Below are 15,062 nucleotides of genomic sequence, written 5' to 3' on the forward strand. Positions count from 1 at the left end.
ACATTATTATGACAACAGCTATAAAAATATTTGGCCAAAGAAAACTTCCACTAATACGAAAGGATGCATTTTTAATAGCATTCTTTCTGAGACAGGGATTGTAAAAACTGTTTATAGTTAAGAAGTTCTACTGCAGCCAAAACCGGTTTGGCTCGGTGGATGGAGCGTCGGCCTGCGGACTGAAAGGTCCCAGGTTCGATTCCGGTTGGGGGCACGTAGCTTGGTTGCGGGCACATCCCCAGTAGGAGGTGTGCAAGAGGCAGCTGATCGATGTTTCTCTCTCATCGATGTTTCTGATTCTCTATCCCTCTTCCTTCTTCTCTGTAAAAAATCAATAAAATATATTAAAAAAAAAAAGAAGTTCTACTGCAGCCCACTCTAGTTAAATTCCTGGATAGATATTTCAGCGGAAAAAGAGGGAACCAATCTGATAACTTTAGTTTAGTCTGATGACAAATGAGCTTCTAGGAGAAACACGAGATACTGCTTTCACCAACGAGTTTTTGATATATTGCTCTTGCCCATGAGTTTAAACAATATTTTCTCTTTACTACTGACATTGCCTCCATCTCTTTGCACCATCATAACAACACTAAGGATATGCACATTAATAATTTTAAAACAATGGGCTCACAAGGGGACAGAGACTCTCTTTCATACTGTCCCACTTAGAATTTCTTTTTTTCTAACTAGACCCCCAGTGCACAGATTCGTGCACTGGATGGGAACGTGGCTTGTGGGGATCAGCCCGCTGTGCAAGCGCCACTCATCCTGGTCAGCCGAGCGGTGCTCTCACTGTGGGAGCGCACTGACCACCAGGGGCAACTCCTGTGTTGAGCATCTGCCCCCTGGTGGTCAGTGCGCATCATAGCAACTGTTCGACAGGTTGTTCTGATCATTCCGCCGGTTGGTTGCTGGACTTTTATATATATAGATAATTCAAGTTGCTTACTACATGTTAGAGCAGATTGTCAAGTTGCTGACTAACGACGTCAACATTTTCAGTGTCCCATGTAAGAATATATTCTAAACCAATAAGTCTCTACCTGCAGCTGTTTAAGTTGCTTGCGGAGCTCACTATTTTCTTGGTCCTTTTCTTCTGAGAACTGGGCTTTTCCGAGGGCATCCTTGAGGGCTTGCTTCTCTTTCTCAAGTTCTGCTTGAAGGGCTAATTGTTCTAACTATTGCCATAAGAAGCAATGACATGAAAACACAAAATAGCAATAATTTATGATCTAAAAAGGCAAAAAAAAATTACATATATATGCAGTCCCTTGCTAGCTATGGTTTTGTGACAACTCAATTTTAAGTTCGTACTTCCAAATTTAAAGATCCAAGGTAATTTTTTTCACATGCCTCCTTAAATATTGATACTTAAAGAAGAGTAAGCATCAAAATCAGCTCAGCCCAGATACACCAAATCAGAATCTCCATGGGAGTAGGGGGCCCAGTACCTCCTTTCAAAAGCTCTGTGAGTGATCCAACAATTACTGCTATACTTCCCCTTAGACCAGGGGTGGACAAACTTTTTGACTCGAGGGCCACAATGGGTTCTTAAACTGGACCGGAGGGCCGGAACAAAAGCATGGATGGAGTGTCTGTGTGAACTAATATAAATTCAAAGTAAAGGAGCGGAGGGGAGAGCAAGAGAACCCTCCGCTCTTTCGGCTCCATGGGCCAGATAGAACAGCCGAACAGGCCGGATCCGGCCTGCGGGCCGTAGTTTGCCCACGGCTGCCTTAGACCAATTCTTCTCAAACTGTGGTCCTCAAACACCTGCATCAAAATCACTTGGTGTGCCTGTTAAAAATGCATAAGCCATGCCCTGGCCAAGTAGCTCCGTTGGTTAGAGAGTCCTCCCAACACAAGGTTGAATGTATAAATAAATGGAACAACAAATTGATGTTTTTCTCTCTCTCGAAAAAAAAAAAAAAAAAAAAAAAAGCATAAGCCTGGACTCATCTCAGACTTGATGGACAGAATATCTAGGGTGGGGCCCAGGGATCTGTACGCAACAAGCTTCACAAATGTACCAATCAAGACCTGTAGAACAAAGAGAGATCCATTATGCTATCTATCATCACTGTGCACTTTGAAGATCAATCCTGGCAGTCCTAATGCCAAGGAAGGGAGTACACCCTTCAATACCAAGTAAATTTGTGAAAAGGCCAGGGTGTTTATATTTTTGTCAAGACTTACAAGGAAAAAAATAAAGAACAATGAATTTCAAGCTAAGGGATGGCTTAAACCTCAAAAAATGATTTGAAAGCAGATACCATCTAGAAATTTTATTCACTATTATTTAAAATATGTATTTACTGTTATTTTAATTGTTTTCCCCCAATCTTCTATTTTTTGCATTTTGATCATAGCACTGTAGTTTTCCCCCCAATGCTGTTATCAACTGTAGTTTTGTAAAACTTGATAATCTTAAAAAATATAATCCTGACAATTGGCAAGTGGTCATTTGATATCTGATAGATAAAGGAATACAAAATAATTAATATAATAAGACCTATTTTTACTACCTTTTCTAATCAGCCAAATGCTATTTCACATAAATTCCTGGGATTCAAACTATCTTATTTTATTTCACTTTCATCGAGTAAGAACATATTAACTCTCCCTCATGTTCCAGTCTGTTTCTGAGAAAACAGAAACAGACACACTATGCTCTGAGTCTAGGGGGGAAATAGACAATGTAAACAAATGATCACCAGACACATGATAAATGCTCTGATCAAGCACAAGGTTATTGGAAAACCAAAGCAGAATCCTGACCCAGATTTTTAGCAGGCAGACAGTGAAAGTCAGGGTGACCCTGAACCTGGAGGAAGATGCAGCCCATTTGGCTAAGTAAATCTGTATTTTTAATCTGATAAAGAATATCCTATCTAATAAAAGATTAATATGCAAATTGACCATACCTCCGCTACACCCACAAGCCACGCCCACCAGCCAATCAGGAGGGAATATACAAATAAACCCAACCAAGATGGCTGCAGCCACAGAGAGCAGGAGGGAGGCTTGGGTTTTCCTGGCAATGGAGGAAGCCAAGCTTTCCGCCTGCCCTTGCTGGCCCAGGTCTCCACTCAATGCTACAAAGTTTCAATTATAGAAGATAAATAAATCCCAACAGAAATGGCAGCAGCCACGGAGCTGGAGAGAGCAGGAGGCTAGGGTTGCCCGTGACGACGGAGGAAGCCAAGCTTCTGCAGCCCTGGCCTGCTTTGGCCTCTGCTTAAGGCTACAAAGTTTCAATTATAGAAGATACATAAATCACAACAGAAATGGCTGCTGCCACGGAGCGAGCAGAAGGCTTGGCTCCACTCCAGGCTACAAAGTTTCAATTATAGAAGCTAAATAAATCCCAGATCCCAGGGCCCCTGCTTGGGTCGCCGGGGGGTGTGGCCGGCCTGCAAACCACCACAGGCCCCTCACCCAGGCCACCCCACACCCCAAGGGAACCGCCATCCTGATCCGGGACACCCTTCAGGGCAAACCAGCTGGCCCCCACCCATGCACCAGGCCTCTATCCTATCTAATAAGAGAGTAATATGCAGATTGACCATCACTCCAACACACAAGATGGCTGCCCCCATGTGGTCAAAGATCCTGTCCCCATGTGGACACAAGATGGCCACCACAAGATGGCCAGCAGAGGAAGGCAGTTGGGAGGAACCAGACCTGCAAGGGAGGGCAGTTGGGAGGGACCAGGCCTGCAAGGGAGGGCAGTTGGGGGTGATCAAGCCTGCAGGGGAGGGCAGTTAGGGGTGACCCGGCCGGAAGAGGAGGGAAGTTGGGGGTGACTGGGTCTGCAGGGAAGGGCAGTTGGGGGAGACCCAGGCCTGCATGGGAGAACAGCTGGGGGGTACCAGGCCTGCAGGGGAGGGCAGTTAGGGGAAAACAGGCTGGCAGGGGAGCAGTTAGGCATCAATCAGGCTGGCAGGGGAGTGGTTAGGGGCAATCAGGAAGGCAAGCAGGTGAGCAGCTGGGAGCCAGCAGTCCCAGATTGGAGAGGGTGCAGGCTGGGCTGAGGGACACCCCCCCTCACCCCGTGCATGAATTTCATGCACCAGGCCTCTAGTACTATACTATAACTGGCCTCTGTCAGCCTCTCTGCCTTTCTCTCTCACCCTCTTTCCCTACTCTTCCCCTTGCTCCTGGGATACTGGAAGTATACTTTCAGCACTTTAAAAGCACTATGCTCTTTGTCTTTGCCTCTAGGCCTACAACACTTAGCCTTTTTACCCTTACCACTTTCACCCCACTCCCTATGCATGGCTTGGCTGAAACATAATTTCTATAGAGTAGTCTTCCCTGACCACCCCTCTCCCAGCCACAAAACCCTACCCCTTTCTTTCTCCCACACCTCTTTCACTACTGGACGGTCAGTTTCACAAGGACAGTGACCAAGTCTGTGCTGCTCTCTGCAACATTCACAGCACCTGGTCCCTAATGGCCAATCAATAAGTATTTATGGATAAATAACTATTTGTCTAATTTGCAAATATAATTTAAATGAGTGGATATTTCATCCAACCAAAATACGAAGTTGCAAAATAAAATGTAACATCAACTTAAAAGAGGTCTCTTAAAGCTGTTTTGAGAAAGACTAGAATTTATTGAATACCAACTGCTAGGTGCTTTCATGCCCATTATCTCCCTTATCCTCATCATAACCATTTTACAGAGAAAGAGGCATTTGTCAGAGACTCTGAACAATGAAGTGATTTATACTTGTTCACATAGGGGTAGTATTTGAACTCGGAATGTCTGACTCCAAAAATGTGCTCTTCCCATCACTCCACATATATTATATTAAGTACTCAATTTTACATCACATTAAAGGAAGACTGATATGTTAAGGCCACAGGCTACTTGGTTTCTAGACGGCTTTATGCTCTTACTTACCTGGCTGAGACTTGTTAGTTTTTCCATGTCTTCCTTAAGCTGATTGGCTTCAGCATCGCGTACTTTCAGCTGAGCCTCGAGCTCAGCCTCATAGGCACTGAGATCTCCCTGGGTCTGCTGCAGAGATGCATTCACCTCATGCTGCTCTTGGAGGGCACTTTCTAGCTCTGCAAGCTCCTGGAAGGATTCGGGGTATGTTGAACTACAAAACCATCACTGAGCTGTTTAAGCATCTGCAAATCATTATAAGTAACTTGATCACAGTAAACCAAATGCTGGCCAGCCTGGCACAGAAAGTGTTCATTAGCAATATCATGAAGCCACAGGCTTGGCCAGGCTGAAAAGTAAATGTAATCAGAAATATAATCTGACTAAATGTAATCAGAAAAACCAGTACACTACCAACATGTTTCCTGGAGTGTAATATTTTAAATGTGCCTGAACAGGTTAAAAAAAAAAAAAAAAAAGAAAAGAAAAGAAAGAAAGAAAAAGAGAGGACAATAAAATTTAAAAGTTGTTTTCTATCAGACACTGGAATAAATGTTTTCACATTCATTATTTCATTTCATCTTCATAATTACTGTGTATGACAAGATATTATTATTTTTGTTGTTTCCCCCCATTCTTCTATCTCCAGTTAGGAGAATGAACACCTGAGTAGATGGCATGAGGTTGTATAGCTAAAAAAAGACACAGTCAGAATATGAGCTGAGATCTCTGACTCCAAAGCCCATAGTCTTTATATTAAACCACAGTATGTTCACTTATCAGAACAAAATGAGATGAGCACTCTCAAATATTAAGGATAGCAGAGTAACTTAAATGAGTAGCTAACAAGAATACAAGTACATATTGATCAGCATACCTCAATTCTGAGTCATTTTAGCCCATCTGTATTTTAATTAAACATTACAGCTTGTGTCTACTTATTTGGGATCTTAAAGAATTAGATCAAATTATTTTGGATTACACAGGGGAATCCTACGATGAGAACTACTATAGAAGAGTTTCTCAATGGGTGGTCCAAAAAGCACATCTGAATCATTTGGGTTGCCTATTCGAAATGCAGACTCCATCTATAATCAACAAAGGATTAGTATCTATATATATATAAAGAATTCCTACAAATCGTTAAGAAAAAGACAAACAATCCAATAGAAAAATGGGCAAAGAATATGAATAGGGAATTCAATGAAGAGGAACACTGAATGGTAAATAAACAAATGAAAGGTGCTCAAACTCTCCAGTAAACCAGGGGGAAATGAAGTTAAAAGAAGACAACTATTTTATACAGAGCACAGAAAACACGTTAAACACACCATGAAGAAACAATCAGACAAATCCCCGTAATGTGGGACACTCTATAGGACTACCACCTGGACACACATACCCATACACACAAGCTATTTTAAAAGATATTCTTGGCACAACTGGGAAAATTTGAATATGGCTCAAATATTAGATGATATTATGGAATTATTGTTAATTTTCCTACGTGTAATAATGGTATCATAGTGATGTAGGGGGAAAAAAGTTCTGTTTTTAGAAAAAATATTTTATTGATTTTTTTACAGAGAGGAAGGGAGAGGGATAGAGAGTTAGAAACATCAATGAGAGAGAAACATCCATCAGCTGCCTCCTGCACACCCCCTACTGGGGATGTGCCTGCAACCAAGGTACATGCCCTTGACTGGAAATCGAACCTGGGACCCTTCAGTCCGCAGGCCAACTCTCTATCCACGGAGCCAAACCACTTAGGGCAAAAGTCCTTATTTTTAAGAGATGTGTACTGAAGGGATGGATGATGTCAAACAATACTACATATTGCTTCAAATGCATACATCTATATATGTAAAAGGCTAATATGCAAAGTGTCCTCTTGGGAGTTCAACCCAGAGACCAGGAGTTTGATCACTCGCTATGACATGCCCTGACCACCAGGGGGCGGCACAAAACAAAAGAAGGACCCAGCCGGCAGCCAGGGAAGGAAGGCCCTGGCTGGCAGCCAGAAGGCCCCAATCGGCCCTGATCAGTGGCCAGGCCTAGGGACCCTACCCATGCACAGATTTTGTGCACCGGGCCTCTAGTATGTAATAAGAAAGAGAGATGCAGGGAAATAACTATATTCAGGATTTTGTTAGCTATGGAATGGGGTACACAGAGTTTCAACTACATCTGCAATGTTTTATTTCTTAAGCTAAATTGTGAGTACATGGTGTTAAATATTAAATTTGGTATTTTTATAGGCCTGAAAATTTTCATGTTAAAATATTCAAATTTCCAGAGCCAGCCCTACTGAGGATGAGATTTGGGAACCTGGGTTTTCATGCATGATAGTTTGCCAAACAACTAAAAAAAGAGAGTGAAATCTCCTAATAAATGGCAACAAATAAGGTAAAAAGGGTATAATACTGTGTCTGTCTTATCTGTAAATTAATGTTAAAAAAAATAAGAAAAATTGTTGTACTTAATTTTAGGACTCAAATAATAAAATATGAACATTTAATACCACATTTATAATAGCCACAACTTCATATTAGTTAGAGTTATTTGATAATGTCTTTCAGGAACAGAAACTCAGCTAAATTAAGCTTCCATTCTTAGTAAAGGAAAAACAATAATTCCAAGTGTATCACAACTAAAGGGAAAAAACAAGACTAAATAGCCATCAATACTTTTTGCCACTTATAATTGCACTGCTGCTAACTTGTTTAGCTTACTTAATTTGGACATCATCTATTTCTGAGGCAAGGGAAAAAAGGAAAGAAAAAAACAAATCATACCTTCCTCATATTTTCTGCATCTATGGCAACTATTTCCAGTTGGTCCCTCTCCTGCTCAACCTCGGTCAGTCTCCGCAGCAATGTCTCTTTCTCATCCTGGAGCTTCCTGCACTCATTCTGAGCCTGACTTGCCTGGCCTTTGACAGTTTCCAGGTATTCTTGCAACCCACTGATGACACCTTCTAAATCCTTCTTCAGGGCTTCATTTGCTGCTATCTGGCCTAAGACAAACAAAAAAGGGAAGGTAATAGTGTACATAAGAAAATGCTTTCAAGATATATAAATAATACCGCATTTAGACTCCTTAGTTATTGGTTACCAGCTAAGAATGACAGTCTAAGCTTTCAATTATTTCCTACTACCTTATTTTTCTTTTTTCAAGATATAATAATAGTTTTCCCCATATTATCCCTAGTACAGGACTATTAAGCAGGTAAATAATAAAAATAGCATATTCAGTGAACATTGCTTATAAAATGCTTAATTCTTGCTGTAAAAAGTTTAAAGTAGTAATTTCCAAATAAAATTAAAAATGTACACAAAACTTAGTTATTGCTGCTAGATACACAAAACAAAAGCCACTCAACAAACAAGATTAATCCAAGACTGGGAATATAAACATGAATCCTGAAGACAAAAAAAAACACACCCCCAACCATACATTAGATACCTAGTATGTGCCAGGCACTTTATGAACATTATCTCACTTAATCTTCCCAACAGCTAATGACCTAGACCAGTGGTCGGCAAACTCATTAGTCAACAGAGCCAAATATCAACAGTACAACGATTGAAATTTCTTTTGAGAGCAGAAAACCGACCGCTGCGCATGGGCCACAAAGTTTCAATCGCACTGTACGTGCGCGCCCGCACATGGTGTTTTGTGGAAGAGCCACATTCAAGGGGCCAAAGAGCCGCATGTGGCTCACGAGCCGCAGTTTGCCGACCACTGACCTAGACAATAATATGTCCCAGGTCACAGAGCTGATAATGGCAAAACAGGGACTGGGATCTAATGCCAAGCGAAAGCTCTCACCACTATAACCTTTCATCCTCCCCTTCCACAATGGCAATGTCACAATTTAAATCTGCATTGCAAAAGTAGATCCTAAAATTCTTTCTACACTCTCCTTGTAGACAGTGAATGCTCTGATGGCAATGGGCTCTTTGCTCCTGAAAGGATTTTATGCCTTGAGGAAGACAATCACATGCCAGAGTTTATCATGATCATGTAGCTAACTTCTTGCCTACTGACTGCAATGACCTGACTCACTAGGACATCAACACAAAATTAAATTAATTTTTAAAATTTTTATTATTTACTGTGTACTGTGTCAATATTTCCCTATCAAATACTAGCACTAAGAGCTGAAGCATATTCAGCTAATATCTGGATTAATGCTTATCTGGGTGCCATTTGTTTTTAATACTGAAACTAATTTACCTTTAAATCAACTTAAATTCTCACCTTCAGTAAGCTGTTGTTCGAGGTCCTTAATCTCTTCAGTTTCTTTAGCAATTCTAGAAAGTATCTCATCCAAACGGCTTTCAAGTTGTTTGTACTGCTTGTTCATAATGTCAAGCTGTTGTTCTTTACCCCTTTTCTGAGCCTTCATATGGCACTGAATTGAAAAACAAGCAAATACAAGAAACTCTTTTAAAAATAATAATCCTTAACATTTCTAAAGAAAAACTGGAAAAATAAAATGTAACAATTTGCATATGTTGTGTGTCAGGCCCTGTGTTTTTTTCACATGAGTTTTCATTTAAACCTCATAATGACTTGATATTGGAACCACCTCCATTTTAGAGATGAGCAAATTGTGTATAAAAGAGGATAAGGGCACAGCTAGTAGGTAATGCTCAGAGTTCATTGAACTGCATTAAAATACATCTCTTTAAAAAGGTTTCCAAAAAGTTAATTGATTACATATACATCTAGAAAAAGAATATATTCCAAATGTTAACAAGGATTATATCTGGGTGGAAAGATTACAAGAGGCTTTTTTCTTTTTTTATGAGTTTTGTATATTTAAAATAATTTTTATAATAAACAAGTGATACCTTTTTAATGGAAAAAAAAAACATGTACTTTTAAAAAAGATTTTTTACAGAATAGGGACATGAAATGAAAACTTACTTGAAATTCAAGTTTATTTTCAATTCCTTACACAACAACACATTTTGTTTTTAGGTTCCATAAACTGGGAGCTCAGAGGGACCTCAAAGGCTGTTTAGACCCAGTGATTCTCAAGATGGAGGACCGGCCCTCTGGAGGTAAACTCCTCTACTAACTACATATCCACCTGGTGGAAAACAGAGCTTTCACACCCATACACCATCTCACACTCTGACAGGAATCAATTTAGGGAGCTACTGGTAACTGAAAAGATTGGATTGTATTTCTCAGGTGTGCTGGGGGACAGGGAGGAGGAAAACTGACAACTAGGGAGCAGTCAAACTCTTCCTTTTACACATGAGAAAACTATGTCTCAGATTCATCAAATGACTTGCCCAGGTTATTTGGAGACTCTTCATATGTAAACAAAATAATTCCCCAGAGAATCTTTGCCCTCTCACTAACACCTCACAGGCTCTAACCTCCTTCCCCCATCAGAGAAAAAGAACAATAAATCAAGTTATCAAGAAAAAGAACTACATTACAGTCTAAACAACAAACTCCAAGACTCAATTGATTATAAATGAACATTTTTCAAGTTTACAAGTCCGTTGCCTCCAAAGACAAGAACAAATGAATGGCAGCTTGATCAGAAGGTTTTAAATGTACTATTGGTAAAACTTGATGGGCTTTTCAAAACTCTTCTTTTTCCCTACATTCCCAAAATACCCATCCAAAATCTTTCTGAAAAGGTAACTGCAGGTACAGCTTAAATTCTAAGTAAATTTAGGATGTTTATGGCTCAAAACAGAATAAAAAACAAAAAACTCCTGCATTCATATCTCTATCAATAAATCTTTAAAATTCACCATTAAAATGTTAACTGAAATCTTTTTACACTCAGGACAAAACGTTGGTTCAGTATGCCCATGATTTGCATTACACATGGAAGCAAAAGCTCACAAAAGAATTATTGTAAAAACAGGAACTTACATATGACTCCACCTCTTTTTAAGCTCTTTGTAGAGAGAAAATGGTCCTACCTTAACTTAGAATTTGTCCTGTTAAAACTGAGCCGTTGAGAACAAGGAAATTGTGGGCGGAACGCTTTCTAATATCTTCAAATTTTAAGTGCACTTCCCTCTCTGACAGCCACATTTTTGTAAACGCCTCCAAGCCTCTGTAACTTCCCAGCTCTTCAAACCACATTCCGGGCCTAGAGTGAGTGGCAGCCCACCTGGTCCAATCACGAGCAGCCTCCGCTGGTCCCACAACACAGGAAGCTCCCGAGGGCCAATCACGCACAGTTTTTGCAAAAGCTTACTACAGGCTAAATCCCCACAGAGAATAGTTACCGTTTGCTTCCACAGGGCATGGCCATATAGGGAAGAGCCATATAAATGCTCCTTTATTATTTGCTCTTGTGATATATGTGCAATAGCTATGACCATTTTTTATAACCAAAAGGGGATTTGATTTTTAATATCTTTTTCTTTTGAAACCTAGTTAAATGTTTATGTTTGTTGAAAACCTCACTTAGGCTCAGTTAAAAATAATTAGTCTCTTTAGACCTTTAATTCCTTTGTGGGAAGAGGGTCATTGTATCAGAATAAGCACGGGCTCTACCTCTTCCTAAAAGGGTGAGTGTGGGAAATCATTTAATTTTCTAAATCATATTCTCATCTTCTGCAAATGGAAAAAGAAAAGTCACCAGATATAGGAATGCTATGATAAAGTTCCTCACCGGTATATGCAAAAACCAGCACTATGAAAGACATTGTTGGCACTTAATATATTTGCTTTCCATCATATCTCAGAATCATATACTGTTTTCTAATCTCTCAAGCTTTTACTTTTAAATTATATATGCTATTCAGAAAGATACCTCATCTAATTAGATAAAAATTGAATAAAAGCCTATCTACATCTGTAAAAAATATGCAGGGATCCCACTCTTGCAGGGATTCTATCCCTTTTGCTAAAATGCTCATATTTGTAGCCTAAAATGGGGTGCCTAACACTAGCCAATAAGGCGACTTTGTGCTAATTAGAAAAAGTTGCTCCCTCTGGTGAGCAAATTAAAAAGGCACATCCTCTGGTGTTCAGACTAAAGCTGTAACCTTAAGAACTAACCTACAGTAGTTTTAACAATATTAAAAAGGAACCTTAAATCTGGTTTCTATGTTTCATCCCCACTAACACAAATTGATTCTGGCTACCTTCAAAACTTGGATGCCTTTCCTACTTCCAATTTAACTCCTTCCAATATGTAATTCTTTACATAAATACAGTGAGCATTAGACTCCCTGTCTGCCAGGAACATCATAGTCATTTACTGAAAGCGAACATACAATCTAGGTTCTAAGTAGATTCATAATCACAGAACTGAAGAGGCAACAAAGGGCTGGTCCCTGGGGATACAGTTCCAATCCTCAGGGGCCTCACATGGGGTGGTAAGACTTCTGAATAAATAAATGTAATAAAGTAATATAATACTGACCATATTACACATATTATTCAAAATATGTATTTTGAATTCTCTAGTATTTCATATACCGAAATTATTTAAAATAATCAAGACTTTTGGTTTCAATTTTAATACTAAGTCTTAGGCTTTTGTTAGAAAAGACCTTAAGTCTACGGTGATAAAGTCACCTTTTGTCAAAATTAGCTGGTCTGCAAAAAATATCTATGATATCTTACAAAAAATATTTAAAGTAATAATTAAAAACTTGTAAATACTTAAAGCAATTATAGTGCATTGTCCTTACCATGTTAAATTCTATGATTTCTCTTGATCCAGAGATCTTAACGTTTTTTAAAAGCACCCTTTATTCAAAGTATATCGTTAAAATATGCAGAAAATATTTTCACTTCTATTGTATAAATACTGGCTAAAATATAACCCATTAGTAAGACTTCTCACGGTAGAGACAGAAAGAGACAAGAACCTAACTCAATCATTCAGCCACCTGATCACCTCTGGCCACATTTTAGGAATACATACTCTAGAGAAATGTTTCCTTTTTAAGGACAAAACAAAACAATATTAAACAATAAACAGCTTTAGTGGAATATTTACGTAAAAACTTAAAAGAAGAGGTAGAAAAAGGATTCTAAACCCATTTCTGTTCTTCTATCTCACCACCTAGCTCTTAAGAAAGAAAAAAATAAGGCAAAGAGAGAGAAAGAATAAGTTTAGAGAGCACCTTGGAGCAGGTTTCTCTTGACTTAAATATAATGAAATTCAACCACTTAAAAAAGATAAGTATACCATGCAATCCTCATTCTACTGAAAGCTACCTTCTTCAAACCCTAGGTTGTTGTGTTTTAAACACACATACATATTTTTATATATAATTATGTGTATATATACACACACATATACACATATGTATATATACAACACATATATATACACATATAAAAATATATATATTACTCAAATTTGTGCATCAAACTAAAAAAAGAATTTCAGAAAGGATTCTGTGCCTAAAAATTATGAGACATAATATGTAGATAAAATTTTATGCTAGTCCCCATAGAATAAGCCAAAATCTCTTCATTTACTTACATGTTTTGGGTCTTCGAAAGCCAAGCTATCTGTGGCTATATGAAGGTCTTCGATCTCCTTCTGCTTTTTAGCCATTTCTTGCCTTTGCTTCTCCAACTGCATTTCTAGATCCAGAGCTTCTTGGCGTAATTTATTTAGAAGTTGTATCTTACCACTCAACTGCTTGAAAAGAAGGTCTTTCTCTGCTTCTGAAACCTAATCCCCCACACCACAACACACAATTAACAGAGGATAGCAACACTGACAAATTTAAAGAAAACAACTTTTACAATTTAAAGATATTCTATGCTCTAACAGTTCTTTAAATAACAGTAAAATGTAGGAGTTATATAGCCATTTATATCTTATACTTTTATGCTCCATATATGTAGAAAATCTTATTTTATAAAAGTTTATGAAAACTAATAAACTTTTATAAAATAAGTAGGTAAAAATAAAGTTGTCACTCTATGTACAAGCAATTTGTAAAGTATTAATAACCATATTAATGGTAGCTGACTTTATACAGTACTTACATTGTACTTACCCTTGTTATTAGCATGTGAAGCAAATTAATAGTATCATGAAAAATTTAGATTTATACTCATTTAAAATAACTACTTTTACCAAGCACATTTTGTCTAAAAATTATGTCCATTATTTACATCTATCAATCTAGCTATATAAAACTTTAGCCAGTACTATTATAAAACATTCTTATTTAATTATTAAAATCATTCTTGTTAGCTCCTTACACCTCATCTCCCACTTTCTTTTTTCTTTTTAATCCTCATCGGAGGATATTTTTTCCATTGATTTTTAGAAAAGCAGAAGAGGGCAGGGGATGGAGAGAGGGGGGGGGGGGGGGGAGAGAGAGAGAGAGAGAGAGAGAGAGAGAGAGAGAGAGAGAGAGAAAGGGAGAAACATCGATGTGAGAGAGACATCAATTGGTTGCCTCCCACACATACCCTCACTGGGGCCAGGGATTTAACCTGCAACCCAGGTATGTGCTCTTGACCAGGAATCGAACTGGAGACCATTCGGCGTAGAGTGGGGAGGAGGGAAGCTTCAACCACCGAGCTGCACTGGTCAGGGCCATCTCCCACTTTCAATCCATCTTTAAGACCTATCAATCAGTTCTACTGCCAAATTTTACCTAGAATCAGTCTGCTTTCTCTCCATGCTCACCATCGCCTTCCTAGTCCAAGCCATTATCAACTCTTGCCTATATAAATAGCCTCCTAACAGCTGCACATAGCTCCATTCTTTCCACCTCTCACTTCACTCTTGCAGTAGCCAGAATGCTCTTATAAAAATACAAATAGGATCAGCCACTCTACTATCTAAAGTCCTTCAAAGGTTTCCCATTACAATCAGAACAAAATTCAAACCCCTTAAAATGGCCTATGAAGCCTGGTATGGACTTTAACCTCATTTTCCACTATACTCCCTCAAGCTGTAGAGCAAGCATGTCAAACTCGTTTACAAGGTATGCAGCCCACCAGCCACCAGTTTGACATGCTTGTTGTAGAGGAATCTTTTATTTTGAAGATCTTTGCACACACTGTCATCTCTGCCTGAAATACCTGTCTCCTAACTCTGCCTTGCTGGCTTTCTCTCATCCTTTGGGTCTCAGCCTAAATATCACCTCTTCAGAGGGGACTTTGTGGGGCCCCATAATTTAAATTATATC

General features: G+C 38.9%; 1 protein-coding gene across 5 annotated transcripts in view; it reads right to left on the bottom strand.

The window, feature by feature from the left end:
- Window positions 1-15,062, bottom strand: part of CNTRL (centriolin) — an 86,721-nt gene that overhangs the window by 39,401 nt on the left and 32,258 nt on the right. For 4 of the 5 annotated variants that reach the window (XM_080667193.1, XM_080667192.1, XM_080667194.1 and 1 more), the window contains 5 exons: window positions 13,391-13,585; window positions 9,166-9,319; window positions 7,698-7,918; window positions 4,915-5,091; window positions 1,047-1,181 (listed from right to left, as the gene is read on the bottom strand). In XM_080667193.1, coding sequence (XP_080523319.1) covers window positions 1,047-1,181; window positions 4,915-5,091; window positions 7,698-7,918; window positions 9,166-9,319; window positions 13,391-13,585 — 882 coding nt within the window. Of the gene's footprint in view, window positions 1-1,046; window positions 1,182-4,914; window positions 5,092-7,697; window positions 7,919-9,165; window positions 9,320-10,859; window positions 10,998-13,390; window positions 13,586-15,062 lie in introns of those variants that run through there. The other variant, XM_080667196.1, reaches the window with a different exon arrangement.

Source organism: Plecotus auritus (genome assembly GCF_963455305.1).
Source record: "Plecotus auritus genome assembly, chromosome: 5".
Classification (NCBI taxonomy): Eukaryota; Metazoa; Chordata; class Mammalia; order Chiroptera; family Vespertilionidae; genus Plecotus; species Plecotus auritus.